The sequence below is a fragment of the Rhinatrema bivittatum genome, chromosome 9 (assembly GCF_901001135.1).
Source record: "Rhinatrema bivittatum chromosome 9, aRhiBiv1.1, whole genome shotgun sequence".
NCBI classification, from domain to species: Eukaryota; Metazoa; Chordata; class Amphibia; order Gymnophiona; family Rhinatrematidae; genus Rhinatrema; species Rhinatrema bivittatum.
The window spans coordinates 139,152,283-139,177,692 of NC_042623.1; the positions used below are offsets into that span (position 1 = coordinate 139,152,283).

The 25,410-nt window shown below is 41.0% G+C and overlaps 1 protein-coding gene across 1 annotated transcript in view; it reads right to left on the reverse strand.

Annotated features, from left to right (window-relative positions):
- Window positions 1-24,501, reverse strand: part of RBP1 (retinol binding protein 1) — a 92,516-nt gene extending 68,015 nt beyond the window's left edge. The window contains exons 1-2 of the mRNA XM_029617406.1: window positions 24,130-24,501; window positions 22,906-23,084 (exon numbers count right to left, since the gene is read on the reverse strand). Of these exons, the coding sequence (XP_029473266.1) occupies window positions 22,906-23,084; window positions 24,130-24,202 (252 nt within the window). The 5' untranslated portion in view covers window positions 24,203-24,501. The remainder of the gene's footprint in view (window positions 1-22,905; window positions 23,085-24,129) is intronic.
- Between the last annotated feature and the right edge of the window lie 909 nt (window positions 24,502-25,410).

The window sequence follows — 25,410 nt, forward strand, 5'->3', positions numbered from 1 at the left end:
TGTCTGTATCTCTGATTGATGTGTTTTGGACCTGTCAAAAAGGGGTTTTCAACCCTGCAGAGACTGCAAGTCAACACAGCCAAGCTGAATGAATATAAAAAATTACATCAAAACCCCCCTCTGTGAATGACAAATATTCTGCAAGAACCAGCATCCAGCACTCACAGTGTTAACAAGTTGGGAAAAGGGCTGTACTATTTAGCCTGCTCAGAGAACAGCACTATACAGCCAGCAGAGGAGGAAGCCAAAAGAATACTGGAAGATCATTTAAGGAAGAAAAGGCACAAATTTGCTGTCTGTGGGGAAAGCCAGGAGTTAGAGCCAGGAAGAGAGGAGTGCATCTGGAAGCCTGCAATCAGTTCTTCTCCTGAAGAGCTAATTATCAAGAGAGAGAGAGAGAGAGTTCTTGCTTCATAGATGAGCTAGATGTAAAATCCCAACAAGGGACAGAAGAGCCAGGAACTGAGAGAATTATTTTCCAGAGATATCCAGGCCCAGGAGCACATGGTTGAATCACTCTAAGAGACTGAGTTAAGTAATCTAAACTTTGCACAGAGAGTACCTTAGCAGAGGAGGGAGAAGATTTGCTTGCCTTTGTCACAAATTCAGTATCTCATCTTAACTGCTTCAGCCTTTCAGCCAAAGTCAAGCATAAACCCTAGCTGGGAAAGAGAAGCTGATGGACCGTGGTCTCTCTGTAAGAGACTGAAACCAGGCCAGCTTTCTGTTTAGTACCAAGTAAACCATTTGGAGAAGCTCTCCAGGAATGAGAGAGACTTCACACATACCCTTTAGATAATTTAGGAGTAAAAAGGGCACTTAGAGAAGTCAGTTCATAGTGGAAAAACTAAATGAATTCTTTGCTTCAATGTTTACAGAGGAGGATATTAGGGAGACACCATTTCTAGCATGAGTATTTAATACTGATGATTTAGAGGAACTGAAAGAAATCATGCTTAACCTGGAAGGTGTAATAAGAAAAATTGACAAACTAAAGAGTAGCAAGTTACCTGGATCAGATGGTATACACCCCATAACTCTGAAAGAACTAAAAAATGAAGTTTCATAATGGATTAGTGATGGACACTGATTCCATGCTGCAGCCCTATAAAAATGTCTTGAGGATTCAAGATGGTAGAAATAGCCAGCATTCAGGTAACACCTCTCTGTTGGTGGTGTTACCTGGATCCAAGGGTCGGAAGCTTAAAGGCCACCTGAGTTTTTCCAGCAGTTCTTCCCTTTGCTGTCCTAGGGCTGATTGATTCCTTCACTGTTCACCTAGAGACCATAATGTCTGCTCTGGCGTAGAAGTTGTTTTGGTTAATGGTGGAAGAAGGCCCATTGACTACCCCCACAGATCAGCTTGAGCTAAAGTGTGATGGGTATGGTGCCTGTGAAGCCTTAGTGCTGTGGCATAGTTAGCACAGCCTCATAGGCTTCGTAGGGTCACCTATGCAGACAGCTGGCAAACGCGCCAGGAAACAGGACATGCTGGAACTTCACCTATACTATCCGCCTCCCCTGCAGGTTAAGCTCTTAGGTTCTGGTGACTGGCAGACTTCAGTGAGTACCTAGACCAGTCAAGTAAGCAAGAGTCCAAGACAAGCAGTACAGAAGACACCAAGGACAGATCAAGGTTTAGGGCAAGCAAATGTAGTTGGGTCTGAAGCAAACATCAGGTACAGGCAGCAGGTAAGCGTAGTCAGGTCCAAGTCCAAAGCAAGAGGTCAGTACCAGGATGTCAGACCAAGGAGAGGACAAGGACATATGAGGCAAGGCTGACCGAGGAAAAGACAGAAATGCTGCAACAAGTACTTTGAAAGCAGGAGACCCATTGCGAAGGCGTCTAGCTGGAGTTGGCATGAAGCCATGCAGTGCCGAGGTTTGGGTGTCCCGCTGCTAAGGGCATAAAGTGGGTGCACATGTACACCCAAGGAGGTCACCAGCAGGGTGAAAGGGGACTGCTTCGAAGTAGATCGGTATGGCTAGATCTGGCAGCGACTGCGGCTAGTTGCGGGCCTACCCCATGACCAGCCAAATATGAGAGAGGCAGCAGTTAATTGCTGCAGTGCCTACAATTCTTGGCATGGGTGGTAGCAGAGTCGGCATGTCCCGATGAGGTCAGCATTTTGATGAAAGCAGGCCACTTGTTGACTCTTTGAGTGGTGGTGGTGGTGGTGGTCTTAATCCAGGAGGGAACATTACTATCCTTACAGGGAAGAGAGGTGGATTGGTATCCAAAATCCTGTTACCCCCTACAGAAGTTTATCTAGCAGTTTCTGAAGACTGGAGAATGGGGAAAATTCCCTGGCTGAGTTGGTAAATCTTCTTTTAAAACTTTGTGGCAGAGTGTCTATGATGCAACAAAATGATCTCTGTCTAAAAGTCCTTTAATTTTGAACAAACTCATATTTTTTAGAAACAGATGCAAAAACTAGAGGTTGCTAATATTGATTAGTGTCTTGATGCAGTCGAGGTCCAGTCTTAGTAGGGATGAAGCTTTCAGGACTCTGTAGTAATTCACAACACATTTGAATCTGTTAAATGCTATACATAGCTGTAGGAAAATTGAATTAAATGCAAATTATGCCTATCTCAGCTTTGGAAATGTTCAAGAAAAAGAATTTTGAAGGTGCCACCTGAGTTTGTTCTGCCTTTCTCCAGGGTCTTTTACCTACCTTTGTATAAATGTTGTGAAGCTGAGAGGCAAGTTCTGTCTTCCCAAGCTTCAATGGATATTTTGGATTTAATTGAGTTCCTGGAGAGATTGGAGACAGACCAGTTTGTATTGGCTACTATTGTTATTACTTGTGTACTTTAACCTGATTAGACTTAAAGATGATTTGGTTTTTCAATTGCAGAGTTTGAATATTAGGGAAACTCAGAAAAGTTCTGAAGCCCAAAGTTTTGCAGCTTGGGGGATTATTTTTCTATGATATCTTTATAAATATTTAAATTTCAGGGAGTTAGATATGTATTTTTATACTCTCCCAACTCACTTTTTCAGTAATAAGTTCTGATTAACCTCTTAGTAGTTTTGGCTATAGTGCAATTTGCATCTTATTTTCTTGCTTTCATTTTTCTTTTGTATTGTGAACTGGATTCTCCTCTTGTTTTTGTGGACTTGTAGAATTTCTGAGTTTGTCTTACTTTTCTTTTAGGATATGCATTGTTAAATTTGTTGTTCTCAGAAACTCTTTTTCATCTTACAAGTATATTACTTCTTAATTTTGATAATGCATAAATAAAAAGAAAAAAAAAAGATTTCACAATTATCGTTAAAATTGTCTTTTGTCCCTGAAAATTGGAGGATTGCCAATATACCATACTTACTGGCGTATAAGCCTGCCCATATATACCCCAACCATCATTTAACCTTCTAAACTGGGAACATGCAAAGCCTGTGTTTAGGCAGAGGTTCAAAATTTGATAGCCTACAATGCTGCTTGCAACAAACTGTCTGAAATAGACCAAGTAGATATCACCCTAATCATATAGTGTGATATTTGTCTTATTTTTAAGAACTTTCAGATGTAGCTTTCTTGCTTTGCAAACATCTCACTGCCCTAATGTAGTAAGGTAAATTTCATTTAAAAACAAAGCTGGTATGTTCTATCAGTTGATCTTACTGACTGAAGCGATGTTTTGTTATGTTCTTTTCCTAACATGCACACACTGGATGTTGAATGTGTTTCCTCCAATATAAACAAGGCATGATAATTCACATTTCACAAAATGATTTAAAAAAGGCCATAGTGCATAAATATTGCATTAAAAAATCAGCATAATACCGTACCTAGTTTATATTTTGCTAATACACTAAGAGATAGCTATGCGTGGCATACTCAAATCAGCCTCAATGTGTAGCCACCATACTTTGGAATAAAATTTGGCTCTGATCTGTGGATTAGCCTAACAACTTTTCAGGCATATTTTAGAGCATATAATTCTAGGTTTAGAGGCAAGTATATTCAGTAGGGATCCAGAAGTGATCTGGGAAACTCTAGCATGGTGAGACTGACATTGGTGCTGGTAAAAATCATAAACTATTCTAAAGAAAAATATTTCTGAACATATAGATATACATGGTTTAATGGGACACAGCCAATATGCATTTACCCAACAGAAGTTTTGCCTCACTAGTCTGCTACATTATTTTGAAGGAGTTAATAAACATGTGGATAATGGTGAGCTAGTGGATACAGTGTATTTGTCAAAATGCCTTCTAAAAATTCAAAAGTTCCTCATGAGGCTGAGAAAACTAAAAAGTCATGGAATAGAAGGCATTGTAGACGTAAACTGGTTAAGAGAGAAGAAACCAAATGTATGGCTAAATGGTCAGTATTCTCAATGAAGGAAGGTAAATAGTTCAGTGCCCCAGGGATCTGCCTTGGGACCGGTGCTTTTTAATATGTAGAGATTCTGTTAGATCTGCACCAGGAACCATATAGAATATATTCCATTTGTGTGGGGAGGAAACAGTAAAACTCTGGGCAGGTAGCTCTCCCATGTGGGGGAATGTTTAAGCTCTGACCACCATTTTTATGTTGTGGAATTTTAGTTTCTCTTTCTAGGGGGCAACATGCTTCTGGCTGTCCCCTGCTTTGATTTTGTTGTAGTACAGCCCTCTGTGAGGTTCTCAAAATGAGTCCTGGGAAGGAGATGGAGTCAGAGAGCATTCCTTTATTTTTGAAGAATCAAAAGAGTCAAAAGAGCAAACAATGTTAAGAATTATTAGAAAAGAATGGAGAATAATACAGATAATATCATAATACCTCTGAATCGCTCCATGGTGTGACTGCAACTAGAGTATTATATGCAATTCTGGTTGTCACATCTCAGAAAAGATCTAGCAGAACTGGAAAAGGTTCAGAGAAGGCATGGATGGAATGGTTCTCCTATGAGGAAATGCTAAAAAGGTTAAGAATCTTCAGCTTGGAAAAGATGGCTGAGGGGAGATACTGTATGATAAGAGGTCTATAAAATCATGACTAGAATATAATGGATAAATGCAAATCTGTTTACTCTTTCAAAAAAATAAAAAAAGACTAGGGGACACTCCAAACTAATTGGAGGAAATAATTGTGCACTGAGTGAAAAAGTAAGCTCTGGAATTCATTGCTGGAGGATGTGGTAATGTAAGTTGACGTAACTAGGCTTAAAAAAAAAAAAGAAAGAAAGAAGGATTGGACAAGTTCTTGGAAGAAAAGTCAATAAACCATTGTTAACCAGCAGGCAGATACAGTCGGATGCGTAAAAAAAAGAGCCGCAGTGCCGGGCGCCCGCGCATTTGACGTGCGCAGATTTTGGTTCACAAGCTGCTCGATTCAGTATTCAATGAAGCAGTAGGCATTCGCAATCCATTTTACTGTATAGAGCGGTATACAGCGCCTATACAGTATCCAGGGTGCGCTGGCACCATACCTGTCATTTAAAATGTCATTTCAGTAGGTAAGTGGATGGTTCTTTTCTATAGACCCCGCATGGTTTCTATTGTATACACACATACCTATGCTTTCCCTTCAGTAAAAAAAAAAAAAAAAAATCTAGCTTTTCTGCAAATACTGCATTTGATACTGGGATTACTGTCAGCTGTTACTGAAGTCCTTCTTTGGAGCAATAATCTGTTTTGCAATATCTGGCATAGAATATTTCTCTGTGTCTGTGGTAGTAAATCTCCACATTCCTCAGATTGTCTCCAATGGGAGAAAACCTCTGGTCAACGTTCCAATCTGAACTGAGATCAAGAACAAGAAAAAAAATGGCTGCAGTTTTGTTCATCATGCCGACAGAGAAAGAATGAGATTCGTGTCAGCTATCCCAGCTAATACAAGGGTGCCACCCAGGCATTCAAACAACCCAGGGAGTGTGGAAGGAGTATCTATCAGGTTACAGAAAGAGAGAGAGAGAGAGAGAGAGAGAGAGAGAGGATAACAAATGAGATTCAAGGAGTTAACGTATCCCCCCTCCCCCAATACAACCCAAAAGACTTCTGGCATTTTGAGATCATCCTCAGGAGGTCCTGAGACATGTAGAGGAACGTTCATCCTCAGGAGGTCCTGAGACATGTAGAGGAATGTTCAACTGTGATTATGACTGCAGCTCTCAGAAAATGTGCATTTTACCATGATCCAAGATACTCTACACAGAAGTAAACTTTAATTTGACATGAATACCTATTGCTGAGTGGAGAATTATTTTTGGAGACTGGAGAAGTCAATTCTACAAAAGCCCAGAGGCCGTTCTTCCCCCCATTCCAAAGAACACCACTAGATTGTGTCAATTCACTACAATTCCCCAGTGTCCCCTGCTACTGAGAACACAGATGAGGGGCTACCTATAATTTGTTTTTATTTTTCTGTACTTTATATCGTTTTTATGTTTGGTTTTCTTTTTCTGTCTCCCTCCTCTTCCTCATTTTTTTTTTCTGAGTTAAAGTACAGATCATACCTCTTAGCAAAGTCCAAACCAACTAATTGAATGCCATTAAATTTCACCAATATTGCTACAGACACATTCACACTCGGCAATAATAACATAAGCCCAAAAGCCTATTAACATTAGTTCAGAGAACTCATCATGTCTGTTGTTTCCGACATATTCGCTAATGGGGGTTAAAATTCGGCATATTTCTTCCAGCATTAAGCCTCCACGTCTCCTGGGAAACCACAATGAAAGGTCACTCTGAAGAAGGGCTCATGAACCCATCAAAGCAGAGGATGAAAACATCCTTAGCACAAAATATATTAGCAGTTGCTACTCTTAACAGCCTTATTTGCTTTTCCATCTACTCCTAGCAGCCCTAGGAAGATAACTGAAATGTAAACAGGAAGCTCTGTCCTAGCAAAGAAACAATTAACTTATCAGGTTCAGCTAGAATTAACAAACACAAGATTCCTTTCACACAAGTCAGCCTGGTTTCAGGGCTTCCAACCACTGCTTGACAAGCTCACTTTACCACAGCCGTGACCTCTTCCAAAAGGAACTGCCCATAGGAAATTCACCAACTGTTTTTCTAGGTTTGATGTTCTGTTTCACTGTGAAAAGATATTTTGTTTAGGACAGAGCTTCTTCCCATTTGTATTTGTGTCTAATGTTTTTCCTGCACTGTCCCCTATACAGGGGTGGGAAATGACTCCTATAGGCCCAGGAAGCATTATTGCCCACAATGATGGTTTGACCAGCTCCAATCTGCCATGTTAGCCATTAGTTATGCTAGCAATAGCCATATGTTAGAAGCCATATATAATGAAATGTAAATATTTCATTGTTATAGTAAGGTTACCTGGCAAATTAAATTACATGTTTCCTGCTTGCCATCGGTAAGAATGCTTTTTTTTTTTACAAACACTTCCCCCATCAGTCTCATTGCCATGTGGTAACATAGTAAATGATGACTGACCAAGACCAAAATGATCCCAGCCAGTCTGCCCAGTAGAGATTAATCCAGTTTGGGTAGATGCATACAAAACATCCCTTATGCAACTCAACACCTACAACTTCTCCTAACCCCAAAATATTGTATTTGACCTCCCAACCCTTTTCCCATCCCTGGCCTGCTCAGATACCCTTCCATAGTCTTTATATGTACTGGCATTGGCCATTTATACACAAGTCTAAAACACTGAAAAATAACTTTAGTTTTAAAATACATTTAACTCAGAGAATACTGGTTTGTCCTCCAAAACACTTTTTTTTCTCTTCCATCACCACATGCTTCCATTTACATTCAAGGCTGGCACATCAGACTAGGCAAGCCATGCACTTGTACAGGGTGGTGACATGGGTGCCACTGGCAGCCGAAGTTCATAGGCAGCCATGGAGCCACCCAGCGGACTCCATCCCACCGGCAGCCAAAGATGAGCAAGAGCCACCCAACAGGACCACTTCCTGCAGTCAGCAGCCGGAATCACATTTAAAACACTGTCATCTGCTGCTGCAGGGCTGACCTTGCATACTATGAGATCAGCCCCACAGCAGCAGGAAATGACATTATTTAAATGCAAATCCTGCTGCTGCTTACAGACCATGCCAGATACCACTACCACAGATGGAGGGTGGCATTGCCCCCCACCATAAAAAAAAAAAAAAAAAAAAAAAAAAAAGAGGGACCCACAACCAAGGTGGCCATCAGTGGAGTTTGTTCTACTAGAGGCTGAAGGAGAAGGGAAGGCAGGCCCTGTGGAGCCCAGCCCTCAGTGGACAAAGGAGCAGAGGTCCCAGTGAAACACATCCCCCATTAGAGTCTGAAGAAAGAAGAGCTGGCAAGAGGCCGTGAAGCAGAGAGCCCAACCATTGGTGGCAGAAGAAGAGGCCAATTAGAGAGAGGGGAGCTTGTATGTGTTAGGAGGAGACAGCCTGCTTGGGTGTGTATGAGACAGAGAGCGAGCAACATTGAAAGGATAAGCTACAGGGTTGCTGTCAGACTAATACTTTGGAAGCTTATGGGAAAGCAATGGTGGACGTTATGAAGGATTGCGGTATAGGTGTACCACGATCCTGGTGGCACACATGGTTTAGGAAGGTGCCAGGGGATTAGGATTGGAGTGGTGGTGAAGGCATAGATTTACTGCATTATACATTAACTGTTGCAAAATCTTTGCGGGGGGGGGGGGGGGGATTAGCCTTCCTTCTCTCCATTTAAGCCAATTATATAATTTGAAACCTAACCAACTATGTATTTCAAGAATGTTTCAAAATTATCCAGCTTAGCTGGCTAGATAAATCCGGGTAACTCTGAGGATATTCAGCAAAACATTTATCCTGCTGCATATCCTGTATTAAAAGTTACTCTGATAAGTTACCAGATTTAGGCAATTTTTTTTTATAACAACCTCATTGTGTCTATTGGTAAATCCAGGCTGAACTCATAGATTTAAGGTAAAACAAGTGGATTACTTCAAGGCTGTGCGCTAAAGCCATTTCTTTTTATTATTTTCAGTAGCAGAACAGAAGGGAAAAAATATGCCAAATCACAGATAACACAAATCTGTAACAGGACAGATATACTAGCAGGAGTAAAAAAAAAAAAAAAAAAGAGGATGTGAAAAGTAACTGAAGGAATAGTCAAGGATTTGAAAGCTAGGCCTCAAATCAAAAAAGTGTAAAATTATGCATCTGAGCTACAAAAATCTATTAGCCAGGAGGCCAAGAAATGTTAATTACCAAAAAAGGAAAAAGGACCTAGGAGCAATCTTTTTACTAAATGTTATTAGTCAGTAGTATATCAAAGCAGCTGGGAAAATCAATAGTATGTTTGGGTATATAAGGAAAGGTATCACCAGCATGAAATGTTGTTCTTTATGAAGGTCAGTAGGAAGATCCCATACCTTTCTAAGGACATTAGCAACCCTTTTCTGAAATGTTTCCATCTTATCAAAATAGTACAGGGCCTGCAGCACAAATCCTACAAAGTGGCTTATGGATTAACAAATGTATTGGAAGAAACAAAAGAAAGAGGCTATAATAGAAACAGTCACATTTAGTAGGCTTCAATAAAATACAATAAGTTAGCATTAAGAAGAAATTAAAAAGACAAGGGGTCATAATATGAAATTGGAGGGGGGAAACTGAGGCAACATTTCTTTACTGAGAGGGTGGTAGATGCCTGGAATAATCTACCTTCAGAGGCATTAGTTAAGCAAATCCATGACAGAAATTAAGCATGCTTGAAGACAGTGGTAAGAATAGGGCTGGGAGGAGTAGCAGTGCACATGAAATAGGAAACCTGGTAGTTGGTTAAGCAACAGTAGCATGGTACAGACTTAGTTTTTGGGTACTTGCCAAGTTCTTATGGCCTGGGTTGGCCACTGTTGGAAACAGGATGCTGGGCTTGATGGATCCTTGGTCTGACCCAGTATGGCATGTTCTTATGTTTTCTTATGGAAGCTTATATGCTCATTTGGCTAGAATAGAAAGAGCCAGAAAGAGGAGATGGCAAAGCTAATTTGGACAGAGCAGCAGCAGTATAGCTGCATTATGGTCCCTAAAAGGTAAGGTAAACCAACAGGCAGAAGTGGTAGGCTTTAATCCATTATTAGATATATTCAAGAGGAGGTAGCAAGTCACTAGCATGGTCAACAGGCTAACGTGGCTACACTTCCCAGGTAAGGACAAAACGTAAAGTAAGCAATCTTGTGCAGGTGGCCAAGTTTGTATACCTGACAGCACAATGAACAGCAATTGAGCAGAGCTAGGGAAATGTGGGTGGGCAAGTTATGTGTGACATCTGGGAGAGAGTAGAACAATGCGTCTACTGGACAAAATGGGTGAGCCAAAAGGTCCTTATCTGCCAACATTTACTATGTTATTAGGTTAAACCTAGTTGGTCCATGTTCAATTAAGCTGGAAAGCCACAGAAGTAGAAGAAAACTGTGGGTCAAAAAAAGAACAGACCTACATATCATACCTGAAATAATTGTAAGTTCAGGACTAAAATATAATTCTTTTTGTCTCAAATGTTGTTGCTTGGCTTACCCAAATTGTTAATCTGAACATGGACTGTAAAGGCCAAAGAAAACAAACTGATTAAAAAAAAAAAAAAAAAAAAAAAAAAGTTCTTTAATTGGCAACATTGGAAGTAGGTTGTTTTTTTTTTATTAAAATTTTAATATTCTGGAAATATACAAATTACTCATCAGTATTAAAATACATACCAAAATGTTGCTGAATTGTGGAGCTCCAGCTCAGTGCACTGCAGATACTTGTGTCACTTATGACCATAACATTAATTTCTAGGATTAAAAGTATAAATTCTAATTTCTAAAAAGGCCCAACATAAGAGATTTCTCACATAGGCATAATATGGAAATAAAATCTTTTGTAAAAAGGGAGCTCCCCAAAAATACCATTAAAAATACTACATTGTAGAGCTCTTTGGAGTAGTGTGCAATTCCAGATCCCCCAGGTCTCTGTTTTAAAGCAGTATAACATACGGCCTTATTCAATAAAAATTATTGTATGTAAGCTCTTTTCTATACTGTGTTTTAGCTAAATAAAAAGGTACCTTCCAGCAGTCAGCTGTCCATGCTACTGGGCTTTGGGCAATTTTAATTTGTAAAGCAATTAAGAAATGCTGATAAATAAATACAATAAAATGCTTGCTCCAATCAGGATTCTTCCATCGGGGAATAGCACATAAAAACCCTATGGAGGTCCAAGGGGAGTCACACACCCAGCATTAAAAAAAGAAACAAAACACAGTCCACATGCCAAGGGTTGTGCCAAAAAAAAAAAACAAACTACAGAATTTACTTCAGACCAAAAATAAAAGTCCAATTAGAGCAGAAAACAACAAAAACAAAAAAACACTTCAGTAGCACGAGACCAGCATTCAACTTCTCATTCAATCATAAAAACAAAACAAAAAAACAACAACCAAAAAAGAACTTCCCACAGGTACTCACAACTCTCTTTACTTTAAAAGTTGACCACTTTTCAGAGGCTTTCCCAAAGACCCCTTGCTCCTATATGGGCACAAATGCAGCATGGGAACTCCTCTCTGACAAAACTCTGCCCCAAACTGTAAGCTTCCCAAGTTAGATACAAAAATAATAATAAAGATTCCAAACATATTGGGCAGAGAAGTTGGCAATCTGGACAGGAATAGCCAAAGTGTCTCAGCGCTGTCTTTCCTATCCACCAACCAGTGTGCCCAGTGAACATATGTTCTCAATGGCAGGGGACATCCTAAACTCTCAAGGCTGGCACCAGAGTTGATGGAAGAGCTGGTCTTTTTGGAAACCTTTGCTTGGGTTTCCAGAAGTTCTATGCAAGAGACAAGATGACTGAAAGGAGCTTGAAGGTCTTGATGCTCTGCCTACCTTCCATGCCCCTTATATCACCTTAGGGGTCTTGCTGCCAATGCTCTGCCTATGTGCTATGCCCCATATGTACCATCTTAGGGGTCATGCTGTTAATATGCTTATCTGCCATTTCTATAGTGTACCAACATGGGAGATTTGGCACCTATGTCTTTGTTGTTTGCATCTCAGCCTAGTGGTCTCAACGAGTTTGTTGGCTATATTGGGGTGTTTTGTCCCCAGAAAAAAAAAAAAAATATCCACCACACCTCTTTTCTGGTTTTCTGTCTTGCTTTCAAAGCCTGTCCAGGCCTTTATATTATTTACGATTACCCACACTGTATGCCTTGGGGATCAGTACTCATTGGCATGTATTAGCTCTATAGTCACTACAGTTATACAAGTAACAGATAGAAACAGAACTGATTTAATGAGCTTTTTGCAGTTGCATATGCTAGATCACTAGTGAGATCAACCACATTCCTCCTTCTGAGACAGGCATCCTCCACTCTGGTTGCAGGGGCGTCATCATTTGCACCGGGCACATAGGGCCTGTGCCCTGAATCCAAAAATCAGTGCCCAGGGTCTCAGCCATAGCCACCACTAATTTCTTTTCAGTCCACTCCCACTTCTGCTCCGCTGGGTCCCTACTCACTGCCAGCTGAAGAAGGGTAGTTGTTGTGCCAGACTTCTGGAGAACAAGCAACGCCGACATGGCCATGTTTTGCACCTTGAACCGCTGCTTCAGGGCATTCTGGCCGGAAATGGAGTAAGCAAATGGAATGCCCTGAAGCAGCGGTTCAAGGTGCGAAACATGGCCATGTTGGCATTGTTTGTTCTCCAGAAGTCTACATAAGCCTTTATAAGATAAGTACTGGTTGTTTGAATGATGTTGGCTAAACAAGAACTATATACAAAATTTGCATTGCAACAAGAAGAGGAAGCCTTTTTTTGGATCTAAAAGTAAATAAAGTAGTTGGCAAGATTAATATAACCATTGCTTTAACCCAAGTGAACAAGTATATTTTTTTTTCCAGTGATGGCAGCCCTAAGTGGTCTGAATCTTAGTTCTCCCCCATCCCAAAAGAAATATTATTTTGCATTGTGAAATACATGTCATCATAATGCCATAAAAATATGGTCATATAATTTTTCCTTGGAGTGGGACTGCTTATTTATCTAATTCTATACATGAAGTGGTAGGTGCTTGGTACAAATCCTGTCTGATGCACAATGTTTGTTGCCTTCTAGTTACAAATTCATAGGTTTCTTTCCTCCTCCCCCCCAACATTATTCTTTCTGTACCATCAAATAATTTCATTCTTGTGATATCCTTACATAACATCACACACTGCCAGGTCCCAGTATCATCTTGTAGAGACCAATAATTTGACTGGATAATCCAATCTTCATTTCAGGACCACTCCACATGAAATGCTATTACAGATTCAGGGATTTCATGTGAAAAATGTGCTATTGATTTCCACTGTTATACTAGGAAAATAAAAGGTTAACAAAAATGGTGCAAGCTATGGCTAACCAACTCCCAGGTCTGGTTTTTAGGACATCCACAATGAACATGCAAGAGTATATTTGCATACACTGAAGGCATATTTATAGTGGATAGCATGGAAACCAGACCTGCTTGTGGCACTGCAGGACTGGAGCTGCCTACCACTGTAAGAGGAGTTTTGTTTTTTTTATTTGCCTACTTCATGCATTTTCGGACATGTTTTTGAGAGCTACATTCCCTTCATCAAGTGAAGGTTTATCCTGCAAACTTACATTTAGGCACCTTAAGGAGAGAGGGTGGGGATTCATCTTTGCCTAGATGGAGACAAAACAAGTGTTTGTCTCAAAAAAGAAAAAACAAAACGCTAATTTTTGTCACCTCATCATATATCTTAACTTGGATCTCAACCATGCTACAATAATAGCTTGAGAGAAGGATTTTAAAACATAGGTTATCCAGGCACATCTCTGGGCTTCAAATTCTGCTCCCCCTCCCCACCTCCAGCAGCTAAATCTAGTTACACAAAGCAGCTAAATTTAGCCGCAGGAAGAGGGGGTGCTCTTGGGGTGGGAGATGTTAGATGTCAGGGAAGGAAAACTATATTATAGGATCTGATTTTCAAGTCCCTGTGCTGCTTTCCCACATGTAGTTAAAAGCATGTGCAAAGCCCCTAGTAACTTTTCATACCTGCAGAACTTACCAAACAGGTCATGTTTTCAAAGAAACTACCCTGGTAATTTCTCTTTAAAAATGAGTTTGAAGGTCCATGGGTAGCAAGTACATATAGACATTTTGTCATATCGACCTGCTGAACATTGTCTCTGCAATACTTTTCAAATGTTACTTTACCTGATAAGTCAGATTTATCCGGCTAAATTGCAGCCGCTGAAAATCCAGCTATATTCAGTGCTCACTTAGCCAGATAAGTCACTTATCTGATTACCGTATTTTTCGCTCCATAAGACGCACCTGACCATAAGACGCACCTAGGATTCAGAGGGGGAAAATTAAAAAAAAAAAAATTGTGCTAAACCGGCTCTGCGTCTGGGCGTCTTATGGAGCAAATTAGGAGAGTGCATAGTTTTTTTTTTTCTCCCCATTTTGTTTTCGGGTCTGGGGAGGGCCATTTCGGTCCACTCCCCAGATCAGAAAATTTTTCTTTCTGTGGGAACCCCCAAAACCCCCCCCCCCCCATCCCAACCCTTTAAATTAACAACCTCCACCCCCCTGACCCCCCCAAGACCTGCCGAATTAATTTCCTGCAACCCCCCACCCTCCTGACCCCCCCAAGACCTGCCAAACGTCCCTGGTGGTCCAGCGGGGGTCCAGGAGCGGTCCGGGAACGATCTCCTGGGCGTGAGCCGTCGGCTGCCAGTAAACAAAATGGCGCCGACGGCCCTATGCCCTCACTATGTCACTGAGACCGACCGCTGCTATTGGTCGGTCTCAGTGACATGGTGAGGGCATAGGGCCGTCGGCGCCATTTTGTTTACTGGCAGCCGACGGCCCTATGCCCTCACTATGTCACTGAGACCGACCAATAGCAGCGATCGGTCTCAGTGACATAGTGAGGGCATAGGGCCGTCGGCTGCCAGTAAACAAAATGGCGCCGACGGCCCTATGCCCTCACCATGTCACTGAGACCGACCAATAGCAGCGGTCGGTCTCAGTGACATAGTGAGGGCATAGGGCCGTCGGCGCCATTTTGTTTACTGGCAGCCGACGGCTCACGCCCAGGAGATCGTTCCCGGACCGCTCCTGGACCCCCGCTGGACCACCAGGGACGTTTGGCAGGTCAGGAGGGTGGGGGGTTGCAGGAAATTAATTCGGCAGGTCTTGGGGGGGTCAGGAGGGTGGGGGGTTGCAGGAAATTAATTTGTCAGGTCTTGGGGGGGGGGGGTTGTAGGAAATTAAGTCGGCAGGTCTTGGGGGAGTCGGGGGGGGGGGTGTTTGTTAGGTTTTTTTTTTATATTCGCTCCATAAGACGCACATACATTTTCCCCCCACCTTTGGGGGAAAAAAAGTGCGTCTTATGGAGCGAAAAATACGGTAAGTTATGGGCGGGCAGTGAGCAGATCAGGGTGTGCTACTTATCCGGCTAACTTACAGGGTCATTCATCAAAATGTGTTAGGACCCTAACGCCTGTGACAGGTGTTATTTATGGAATTGTGAGCTAAGTATGCAAATTTCAAAAATTTATTCAAGTGGGTTGATTTAGGGCAGAGTAAATGGAAATGAGAAGTGCTAACATTGTGTGCGATAGCATGTATAACGCATGCATTGTGCTATGTGGGATATAACTACACTTGGCTTCTTATCGTTATGCCTGTGATAGGTATGCATTGTGGCTGAAACAGGATGAGAGAGAGAGAGAGACTGACTTCTGGGGTGGCTCACATATTAATCAATTATTTATACCACTGTAGGAGGATCAACTAAGTAACTGAAGATGAGGTTTTGGTGGTGGAATAGGGTTTGGGGGGGGCAGTTTTACATACATCTAGGTAGAGTGTACATCAAGCTAGGTTGAGAGTACAATGTACAAATCTCATCTTTGTGCACCTTTCCTCCCTTCAAATCATCACTGATGTGTACTATGCTGTTCGTACCTCTGACTGTGCATGTAAAACTGCCCCCAAACCCTAGACCACCACCAAATCCTCACCTCCAGTTATTAGTTGACCCTCTTATAGTAATATAAATAGTTTACTAATACGATAGCCTTATGAAGAGAGTCTCTCTCTCCCCTTCCTCCAAATGCGATAAATTTAACTCATGTTGCGATAAAATAGCTGTGCGATGCGGTAACAGGAAAATTTCCCTAAACACGCCCCTTTTCCTTATCATGGGCATTAGGCTTGCAAAATTTGTAGCAAAATGATGAATCTAGGTCTTAGTAGCGATATTCATACTTATCCAGTTAAATTAATTCTATAAAGTTAGTCCTGTTATAGAGCCATACTGCCGAATATCTCATGAATGTTAACCAGGTAAGCCTCATCTGGCTAACTTACCTAAACTGATATCTTTCAAGAATGAGGTCAAGATATTTAGTATTACAATTCTCTTGTTTTGCTTTTCATGCATTTTTTTCCCAAGAAAAATATATTGGGAGTACATAGCAGGTTGTGAAACTGATATGTATGTCACAGGCTTGGGAGAGTAGACCCTGGAACCACTGACTGACAAGGCCAAGGCATGGTAGCAAATTGTGAGGCAGAAACATGGTCAGGGAGGCAAGGTTAAGGCAGGTGGAATCTGTTCAGAAGCAAGAGAAAAGCAAGGATCAGGGTAGGCAGAGGACAAAAGCAGGTCAGGTCTAAATTGGTAGTCAAAATCAGAAACAGCCAGATTCAGAGGAACAAAGAAACAGAACCTGTTGCTCAGGCACCTATGCAGAGGAGTGAGCTTCCTTTTACATTAGAGCAGTGATCATGTCATCAGTGCACACCACAGAATATCATAAGCACCGGCTATGTAAAGTTAGTGAGTTTCTACAGGCCCTTACTCAAAGCAGGATGTCAGGAACCATGCTGAGAGGCCCAAGCAGGTCATAGGACATACAGCCAGGTCTGGGACCATGAAGGATAGGACGCCCACCATGGTGCAGCACCCCATGGTTGGTGACATATTACAATGCACCACCCAGACAAGAGATCTGATGATCTCAAAGTAGCAAAATAAAATAAGGCTGTGACCAGACCTTGAGGAATGCAAGAGAGCATAGGGCGATGAACAACCAGTAGAAAAAAAAATTAAAGGAAGGGGCAATAAAGTACTGTATAGATAGTGAGACTTCACCTAAAAAACTGTGTCCAATTTTAGAGACTTTACCTTTGAAACAATATAGACAGGCTTGAGGTGGGTCAGAGAATGGCTGCAACGAAAACCATATGAAGTGAGACTTAAGAGACCTATATATAAATTCCCAAGAGTATAGGAGCAAGAGACGGTGGATATGAAAGATTCATATACGCACAAGAAGAAACCCTTTTACAGAGGAAAAAATGCTCTACAATAGTAAGAAAGAGTTCAATAGCTTATAGTATTCGGCTCCATGGTGGGGAGGGGAAAGTGTATGCTTGAGAACAATATACAAAAATATTTTTTCACAGAAACAGGCCAATGCAATACAGTGTGCTCAGCTAAGTGCTTGGAAACATGTTATGGATGCGTGTCCAACCCCACCGCAAAGGTAATAGCCTCATCACATGCAAATGCATGTTGATGAGGCTATTAGCTATTCTACCCCAATTAAAAAAAAAAATAAAAAGTGTGTGTTCAAAGTGCACATTTTCAGGCCAATGCAATGTCGGCGCGTGTTAAATGGGCAGTCATGATTGAGCACCCGCTCCCTTAAGGCACGCTGATCCACCTCTCCTGTGTGCCCAATTTAATATTTAAATCAGCTGCTGGGGAAATTGCATGCCCCTAGCACCTCTTCGGCAGCAGGCGCACGGGAGAGGTGGCTGTCAGCCAGTTAGGAAAGTGGATGCTAAATTTGAGCGTCCCTTTTCCCAGCCCGACTGCATGCACACTTTTTTTTTTTTTTTAATTCTCCTATTTCGATTCCTGAGACTTAATATAGTAATGATATTATGTCAGAGGAACCAAAAAAAAGGAACAGAAAAGAGTATTTTCTAGTTTTCTGTTATTTTTTTGGGCTCCTCAAGAATTAACAGCCAAGCTGCCAATGCGGCTGGCATTAAAATTTGCCGCATTCCAATGGACACATTGGCTACGTGGAAATTTGTTTAATCTAGCGGTAATAGCTAATAGCCTTATCTACATGGAATTTACATATGATGAGCGCTTTTAGCTACGCGCTGTTTGGACGCATGTTTTGGATGTACTAATTCCAGTTTTGTCTCAGGCTTAAGTCTAGCGCATCCAAAACGCACATCCAACTACGTGTTAAGCGGCGCTGACCTCAGCGCCCAATATTGCATCAGTCTGCATAATCTCAGCTGAATCCTAAGTCTTGGAATCATAGCTGCAGACTGAACAGTGTGTGTTGCAGCACCTCTCTAGTGCTAAACTTTCAAAAGGGAAACTTTTATAAAATGAGAAAAATAGAAAAAAAAACTGAAAGGAGCAGCTACAAGGTAAAAAGTGTGCAAGAGGCATGGACATTGTTAAAAAATACCATCCTAGAACCACAGTCCAGATGTATTCCACACATTAAGAAAGGTGGAAGAAAGGCAAAACAATTACCGGCATGGTTAAAAGTTGAGGTGAAAGAGGCTATTTTAGCCAAAAGACCTTCATTCAAAAATTGGAAGAAGGATCCAACAGAAAAAAAAAAAAAATAGGATAACGCATAAGCGTTGGCAAGTTAAATGTAAGACATTGATAAGGCAGGCTAAGAGAGAATTTGAATAGAAGTTGGCCGTAGAGGCAAAAATTCACAGTAAAAACGTTTTTAAATATATCCAAAGCAAAAAGCCTGCGAGGGAGTCAGTTGGACCGTTAGATGATAGAGGGGTTAAAGGGGCACTTAGAGAAGATAAGGCCATCTGTGCTTCGGTGTTTACTGAAGAGGATGTTAGGGAGACACCTGTTCCAGAGAAGGTTTTCATGAGTAATAATTCAGATGGACTGAACCAAAGATGTAAACCTAGAAGATGTGGTAGGCCTGATTGACAAACTGAAGAGTAGTAAATCACCTGGACTGGATGGTATGCACCCCAGGGTTCTGAAGGAACTAAAAAATGAAATTTCAGATCTATTAGTAAACATTTGTAATCTATCATTAAAATCATCCATTGTACCTGAAGACTGGAGGATAGCTAATGTAACCCCGATATTTAAAAAGGGCTCCAGGGGTGATCCAGGAAACTACAAACCAGTTAGCCTGACTTCAGTGCCAGGAAAAATAGTGAAAAGTGTTCTAAAGATCAAAATCACAGAACATATAGAAAGGCATGGTTTAATGGAACAAAGTCAGCATGGCTTTACCCAAGGCAAGTCTTGCCTCACAAATCTGCTTCACTTTTTTGGAGGGGTTAATAAACATGTAGATAAAGGTGAACTGGTAGATGTAGTATATTTGGATTTTCAGAAGGCATTTGACAAAGTTCCTCATGAAAGGCTTCTAGGAAGTAAAAAGTCATGGGATAGGTAGCGATGTCCTTTCGTGGATTACAAACTGGTTAAAAGACAGGAAACAGAGTAGGATTAAATGGACAATTTTCTCAGTGGAGGGGGGTGGGCAATGGAGCACCTCAGGGATCTGTACTGGAATCCATGCTTTTCAATATATTTGTAAATGATCTGGAAAGAAATAATCAAATCTGCAGATGATACAAAATGATTCGGAGTAGTTAAATCACAAGCGGATTGTGATAAATTGCAGGAGGACCTTGTGAGACTGGAAAATTGTGCATCCAAATGGCAGATGAAAATTTAATGTGGATGTGCAAGGTGATACATATAGGGAAAAATAACCCTTGCTATAATTACACGATGTTAGGTTCCATATTAGGAGCTACCACCCAGGAAAGAGATCTAGGTGTCATGGGTGATAATACATTGAATTTGTCGGCTCAGTGTGCTGCGGCAGTCAAAATGCAAACAGAATGTTAGAAATTATTAGAAAGGAAATGGTGAATAAAACAGAAAATGTCATAGTGCCTCTGTATCGCTCCATGGTGAGACCGCAATTTGAATGTGTACAATTCTGGTCGCCGCATCTCAAAAAAGATATAGTTGCTATGGAGAAGGTAGACCAAAATGATAAAGGGGATGGAACAGCTCCCCTATGAGGAAAGACTAAAGAGGTTAGGACTGTTCAGCTTGAAGAAGAGGTGGCTGAGGGAGGATGTGATAGAGGTGTTTAAAATCATGAGAAGCCTAACAGGTAAATGTGAATCTGTTATTTACTCTTTTGGATAATAGGACTAGGGGGCACTCCATGAAGTTAGCAAGTAGCACTCAACGTACAATTAAACTCTGGAATTTGTTGCCAGGGGATGTGTTAGTGCAGTTAGTATAGCTGGGCTTAAAAAAGGTTTGGATAAGTTCTTGGAGAAGTCCATTACCTGCTATTAATCAAGTTGACTTAGAAAATAGCCACCTCTATAACTAGCATCAGTAGCATGGGATATACTTAGTTTTTGGGTACTTGTCAGGCACTTGTAACCTGAATTGGCCACTATTGGAAATAGAATGCTGGGCTTGATGGACCCTTAGTCTAACCCAGTATGGCATGTTCTTATATTCTCCAGTTTCTCCCTATGTGCTGCCAGCAGTGGCGTGTGCTCCAAGCTTACCTCTCCCCTACTATTTCCTTACTGAAGAGAAGTGGCTGGAGCTGTAAACCAAGACCTGGAGCTTTTTAGTGCTTCCCAGGAAACTTGGCAAGTGATTCAAATTCCCTGAGTTTTCAGGTAAAATCTGAGAATTCTCAGGTATGCCTATTGGTCTTTATCTGCCATCAGAGGGTTGTTAATGAAGGCATTAATTTTTGGCAAAGGGGAGGGGTTTGGGATGGAAGCATCACCACCCAACACTGCAATCATTTATTAAAAATATTTTTTTAAATTTATTTTTAACTTCTAGGCCACCTCAACAGATGGCAGGGTCTTCCATGAACCCCAAGAGGGGGGGGGGGATGTCTTTTTACATATTGGGAAGGGCTATTTTGGGTCATGAGATCCTTTAATATGGGTGGTGGCTCCAGACGAAGTGAGCTGCCATCACGAGTTTTTCCACCTATCTGTGCAATATTTTTCTCATGGAATTTTCCCATGAGAAAAAATAATCACAGAGATACTGGGGCGGGGTGAAATATCACGGAACATGCTCCTGCGATATTCCACCCCCTTCCACAGTAAAATATCATGGCTTAATAAACAGACCCATAAGTTAGCAGGACATCTCTGCTCCACCCCACAATGTCCCCAGACTGCTCTGACTTAGGCCTACATTTAACAAAATGTGGTTTTTGGTAATAGCTTGTTTATCGCAAAGTGCACTATCTTAGCGCGTCACATAGGTATTACCGAAGAGTGCGATAAGTACCACAATTGTTGGGGGGGGGGGGGGGAAGAGAGATAGAGAGAGAGAGGTACTAACAGAACAGTATTTTCTTGTGAAGATTTGATGAACTTCGGAGTGAGGAAACTCATCCAAAGATGAGGTTTGTACAATGTTCTCTCGACCTAGCTTAATGAACTCTCTACCTGGGTAACATCAAGCTAGATTGAGAGAACATTGTACAAACCTCATCTTTGGGTGAGTTTTCTCAGTCCGAAGGTATTCAAATCTTCACAAGAGTGTACTGCTCTGTTCGTACGTCTCACTCTGCATATCAAAGTGGCCCCTAACCCCAACACTACTACCTAAACCTCACCACAAGGTACTAGGTGGGCCTCATATAGAGGTATAAATACCTACGTACTATAAGGGCCTTATAGCTAGTCAGTCTCAGTCTCTCTCTGATAAAGCCATATTGCACAGCATAACGCAAAATCTAACTCCTTAGCTGGATAAGGCAGTGACATTGAAACCAGTGGATTTTCAAAATGTGTGGTTTGTCCAGTTAAAGTCTGGAATTTAGCTGGGAAAACCATTTAAATAGAAACTTCTTTTTTTTTATTATTGACTGCTAGGTATAAATACATATTTATTTTCTCTTAAATTGGATTAAATCTGAGTTTGAGCCTATGCTAATCATCTTTTCAAATAAATTTGGTTAATGATCTAATCAATAAACATGTCATGATGTAATATTGTCTCTCTTAGCTATTGGGTTCTTAATATGTTTGATATATTTTACTATGATTTTTTTTTAATCTAGAGAGGTGGTTTATATTGAAGTTAAATTTAATAAAGTGAGCCTTTTATAACAGGCTAATCTACAACTTAATCAGGTACCTATTTTATAAACAAACGGGTAGATTTTAAAAGGTGCGCGCGGTACCCGGCATGTACACATGTACGCATAGGCGCGCGCATATTATAAAATTGGGAGTCGGCGCATGCAAGGGGGTGCACCGAGCCATGCTGCCTTCCCCCGTTCCCTCCCAGGCTGCTCTGAAATCGGAGCGGCCTGGGAGGAACTTCCCTTCCCCCTAGCCTGACCTTCCCACCCCTTCCCCTAACCTTTCCCCCCCCCCCCCCCCCAGCCCTACTCTAACCCCTACCCTCACCTTTGTCTTACCTTTTGCGCCTGCCTCTGGACAGGCACAAGTTGAGCAAGCAGGCAGCCTGCCAGCAAGCAATCCTCTGACACAGCGGCAAATGGCTGCTATGTCAGAGGCCTCTGGCCCTGCCCCCGCTCCTGGACTGCCCCTTTTTGCAAGCCCCGGGACTTACACGCATCCCCAGGCTTTACGTACGTCGCCGGGCCGTTTTAAAATAGGCCCGGAGCGCATAGGGCTTTTAAAATCCAGCCCACAATCTTCAAAAAAAGTGGCATGTCACTTTTAGATGTTTTCAAAATAGCTCTTCACAATTAACATAAAGTCCCATAGATTTCAAACACTAATTTTGTTATACCATAGTTTCACTCACTGAGACTTGGGACTATTATTCCCTTGTGTAATAGAATCCTGTAAAAAATAAATAAATAAAAATTAAATTCTCACCATACATTTGCGATCATCCACCCCTGACAAATCCTCTTCAAACTCTTTCCCTACATCAAAATCCATTATGTAGTTTCTAAAAGTACTTAGAGTTTTAATGACCATGTGATCCCCATTCTGAATGATGTCTTTGTCAGGTTTCAACAAGGTGGCAATTTTTCGCAGAGCAATATTTACATCTACAAGCAAAAAATAAAAAAGGATTGCAATAAATACATTACAGTACAAAACAAAACTGATTAGACTAGGCAGGATTTAGATGCAAAGGAAAAAGGTGAGTACAATTAATTCATGTAATAATGACATGGTCAATCATATAAATTTATCTAGTAAAGAGGACCATGATCTATTAAGATGACAACATAAAAAACAAAACAAAAAACTCAAACACTGAAAGTACTGCACAGTGGGTATAAAAATGACTAATGGATTATGCAAATTTGTAATTACAGCTTTCAGGACAAATTAGCTATTCATATCAACAAGCACTCAACATGCATTCATTATGTCACCAATTACTATTAATAAGTATTAAATGCACATTTCCACATAACAAATGTACACGTTCTAGAACACAACTCAGCAAATAATCATTTGTTGCATGAGGCACGTTTAATCATGCTTCTTCCTCTACTTCCAAGAATCACACAGAGGCTTAGGAAAGAAATGCCCACATGCCTTTCCTTTTATCTACTAGGTTACAACAGGATTGCTAACTGGCTCCAGATTTTCGGGACAGGACATGCAGTTTTGTAGTCTTGCTTTTCAGGGAACGCAGAAGGGAAATCAGAACAATGGGGGTAAAAACAGGAATGGATCAACCTGTCCTGAAAGCCTGGAACCAGTTGGCAACCCCATATTAGAAAAAGGTCTTTCATCTTTATTACATGTTTCTTTCTGTGAAGATAAAATCCTATAGTCTCTCATTACGGTGCACACTACTTTACACAAACACTCCCATATTTTGTCCGATACTATTCTTCCTAGCTTTGTATATATTATTTCCTATGCAGCACGTTTTCAATACTGTAATTTGGCTGTAGATACATAAATACATTATTTTTCCTTAATGCCACAGTATCCTTAAATTTGCACAGCTAGTGCATATCATGTACCAGAAACCTTCAAAGTTCAGTCTTTCAAAAAATATAAGAGACTTTGTTCAGTTACTGAAGTGTAGGAAAACATTTCATTGATCCTAAAGTAAGATGAAGGGAATCTTACCCAGTGCCTTCAAATACTCCTCAAAGTTGTCATTGCTGAGCATTTTCCAGTAACCATTGAAATCGGTAGGCATTTTTGCTGCAAAAAGATTTTTTTTAAAACCCTGACGACAAATAATGGTTTGCTGCTGCTTACACGAACGAACTGCTCTTCCACTCTCACTGGCTTTGAACTCGCTGGCTTCTTTTATCTGATCTTCAGACCCTGCAGTTATGCAAGTTCCCCTAATCCGATTACTGTTCAAATTTTAACTTTAAATCCTCTTCCAAAGCTGAACTCTTGATTTTTAATGGTAACAGAACAACTTCCTTTCAATGGAATACACAACTTTTCCACCCCCCCATTTTCTTTTGTGTGCAAGGGCGGTGAAGCTACAGATTAACTGGCTATTCAGTTTACACCGTTGCTCCACCCCTTTCCTGTTTCATTAGAGCCCTAAAATGAATGACCCAGCCTGTTTATGACAAGAGATGAAACTCAATGCCTACCAAACTGATTCTACTTCTTAAAAGTGATGAGTTAAAAAAAACCCCCAAACTATGTTTTGAGAGTGCACTCTTGTTTCCCTCTCTTTCCTATTAAGTTCTGCTTTTTTTTTTTTTTGAATAAGACGTGTGTACCTTTTATTATGATTTTCCTTTTACTTAACAGAGTCCATTTCTCAGTTATTCATGCTGTGCAATTGCTTCATATGCAACAATGTGATACTTGCATGGAAATTGCTATGATGATCAATATAGTAGCACCACCGTTCGATTAGATTTACAATAGGTGGCACAGTAGAAGCAGCATTGAAAGCACTAACGATTAACATCTCTCCAGAAAAAGAAATCATAAATGAAAAGGAAGATCTTATTTTGTTGTAGGTGCCAACCAAATTATCTGCAATTTTTTTTCTAGTGCTGCTTAATTTTTGAATCCCCATTTTGTATGCCATTTTACTTATTTAATCCATGATCAGATGTTTAGTAATGCTGCATTTACTTTACATATCCTTATTCTAAGCCATCCCAGCTTTAAGAGGAGATGCTGGGAGGTTTTATGAGATCGGATTCAATGAACTGTTTTTACAGCTGGAGCTCTCGTTTACCCCATCAGTCACATGGATCATTTCTAAACGACTAAGCAGACCGCCCTTCTTGATAACTGCGGGTCGTATCTGTGCGAGGAAAAGGGAGGGGGCACAGAAGAAAAATGGGGAGGTGCGGTGAGATCACCGAAGAAACCAGGCCATGGGAAGGCAGAGAGCAAGCGCTTAACAATTCCAGGAATGTTTAAACA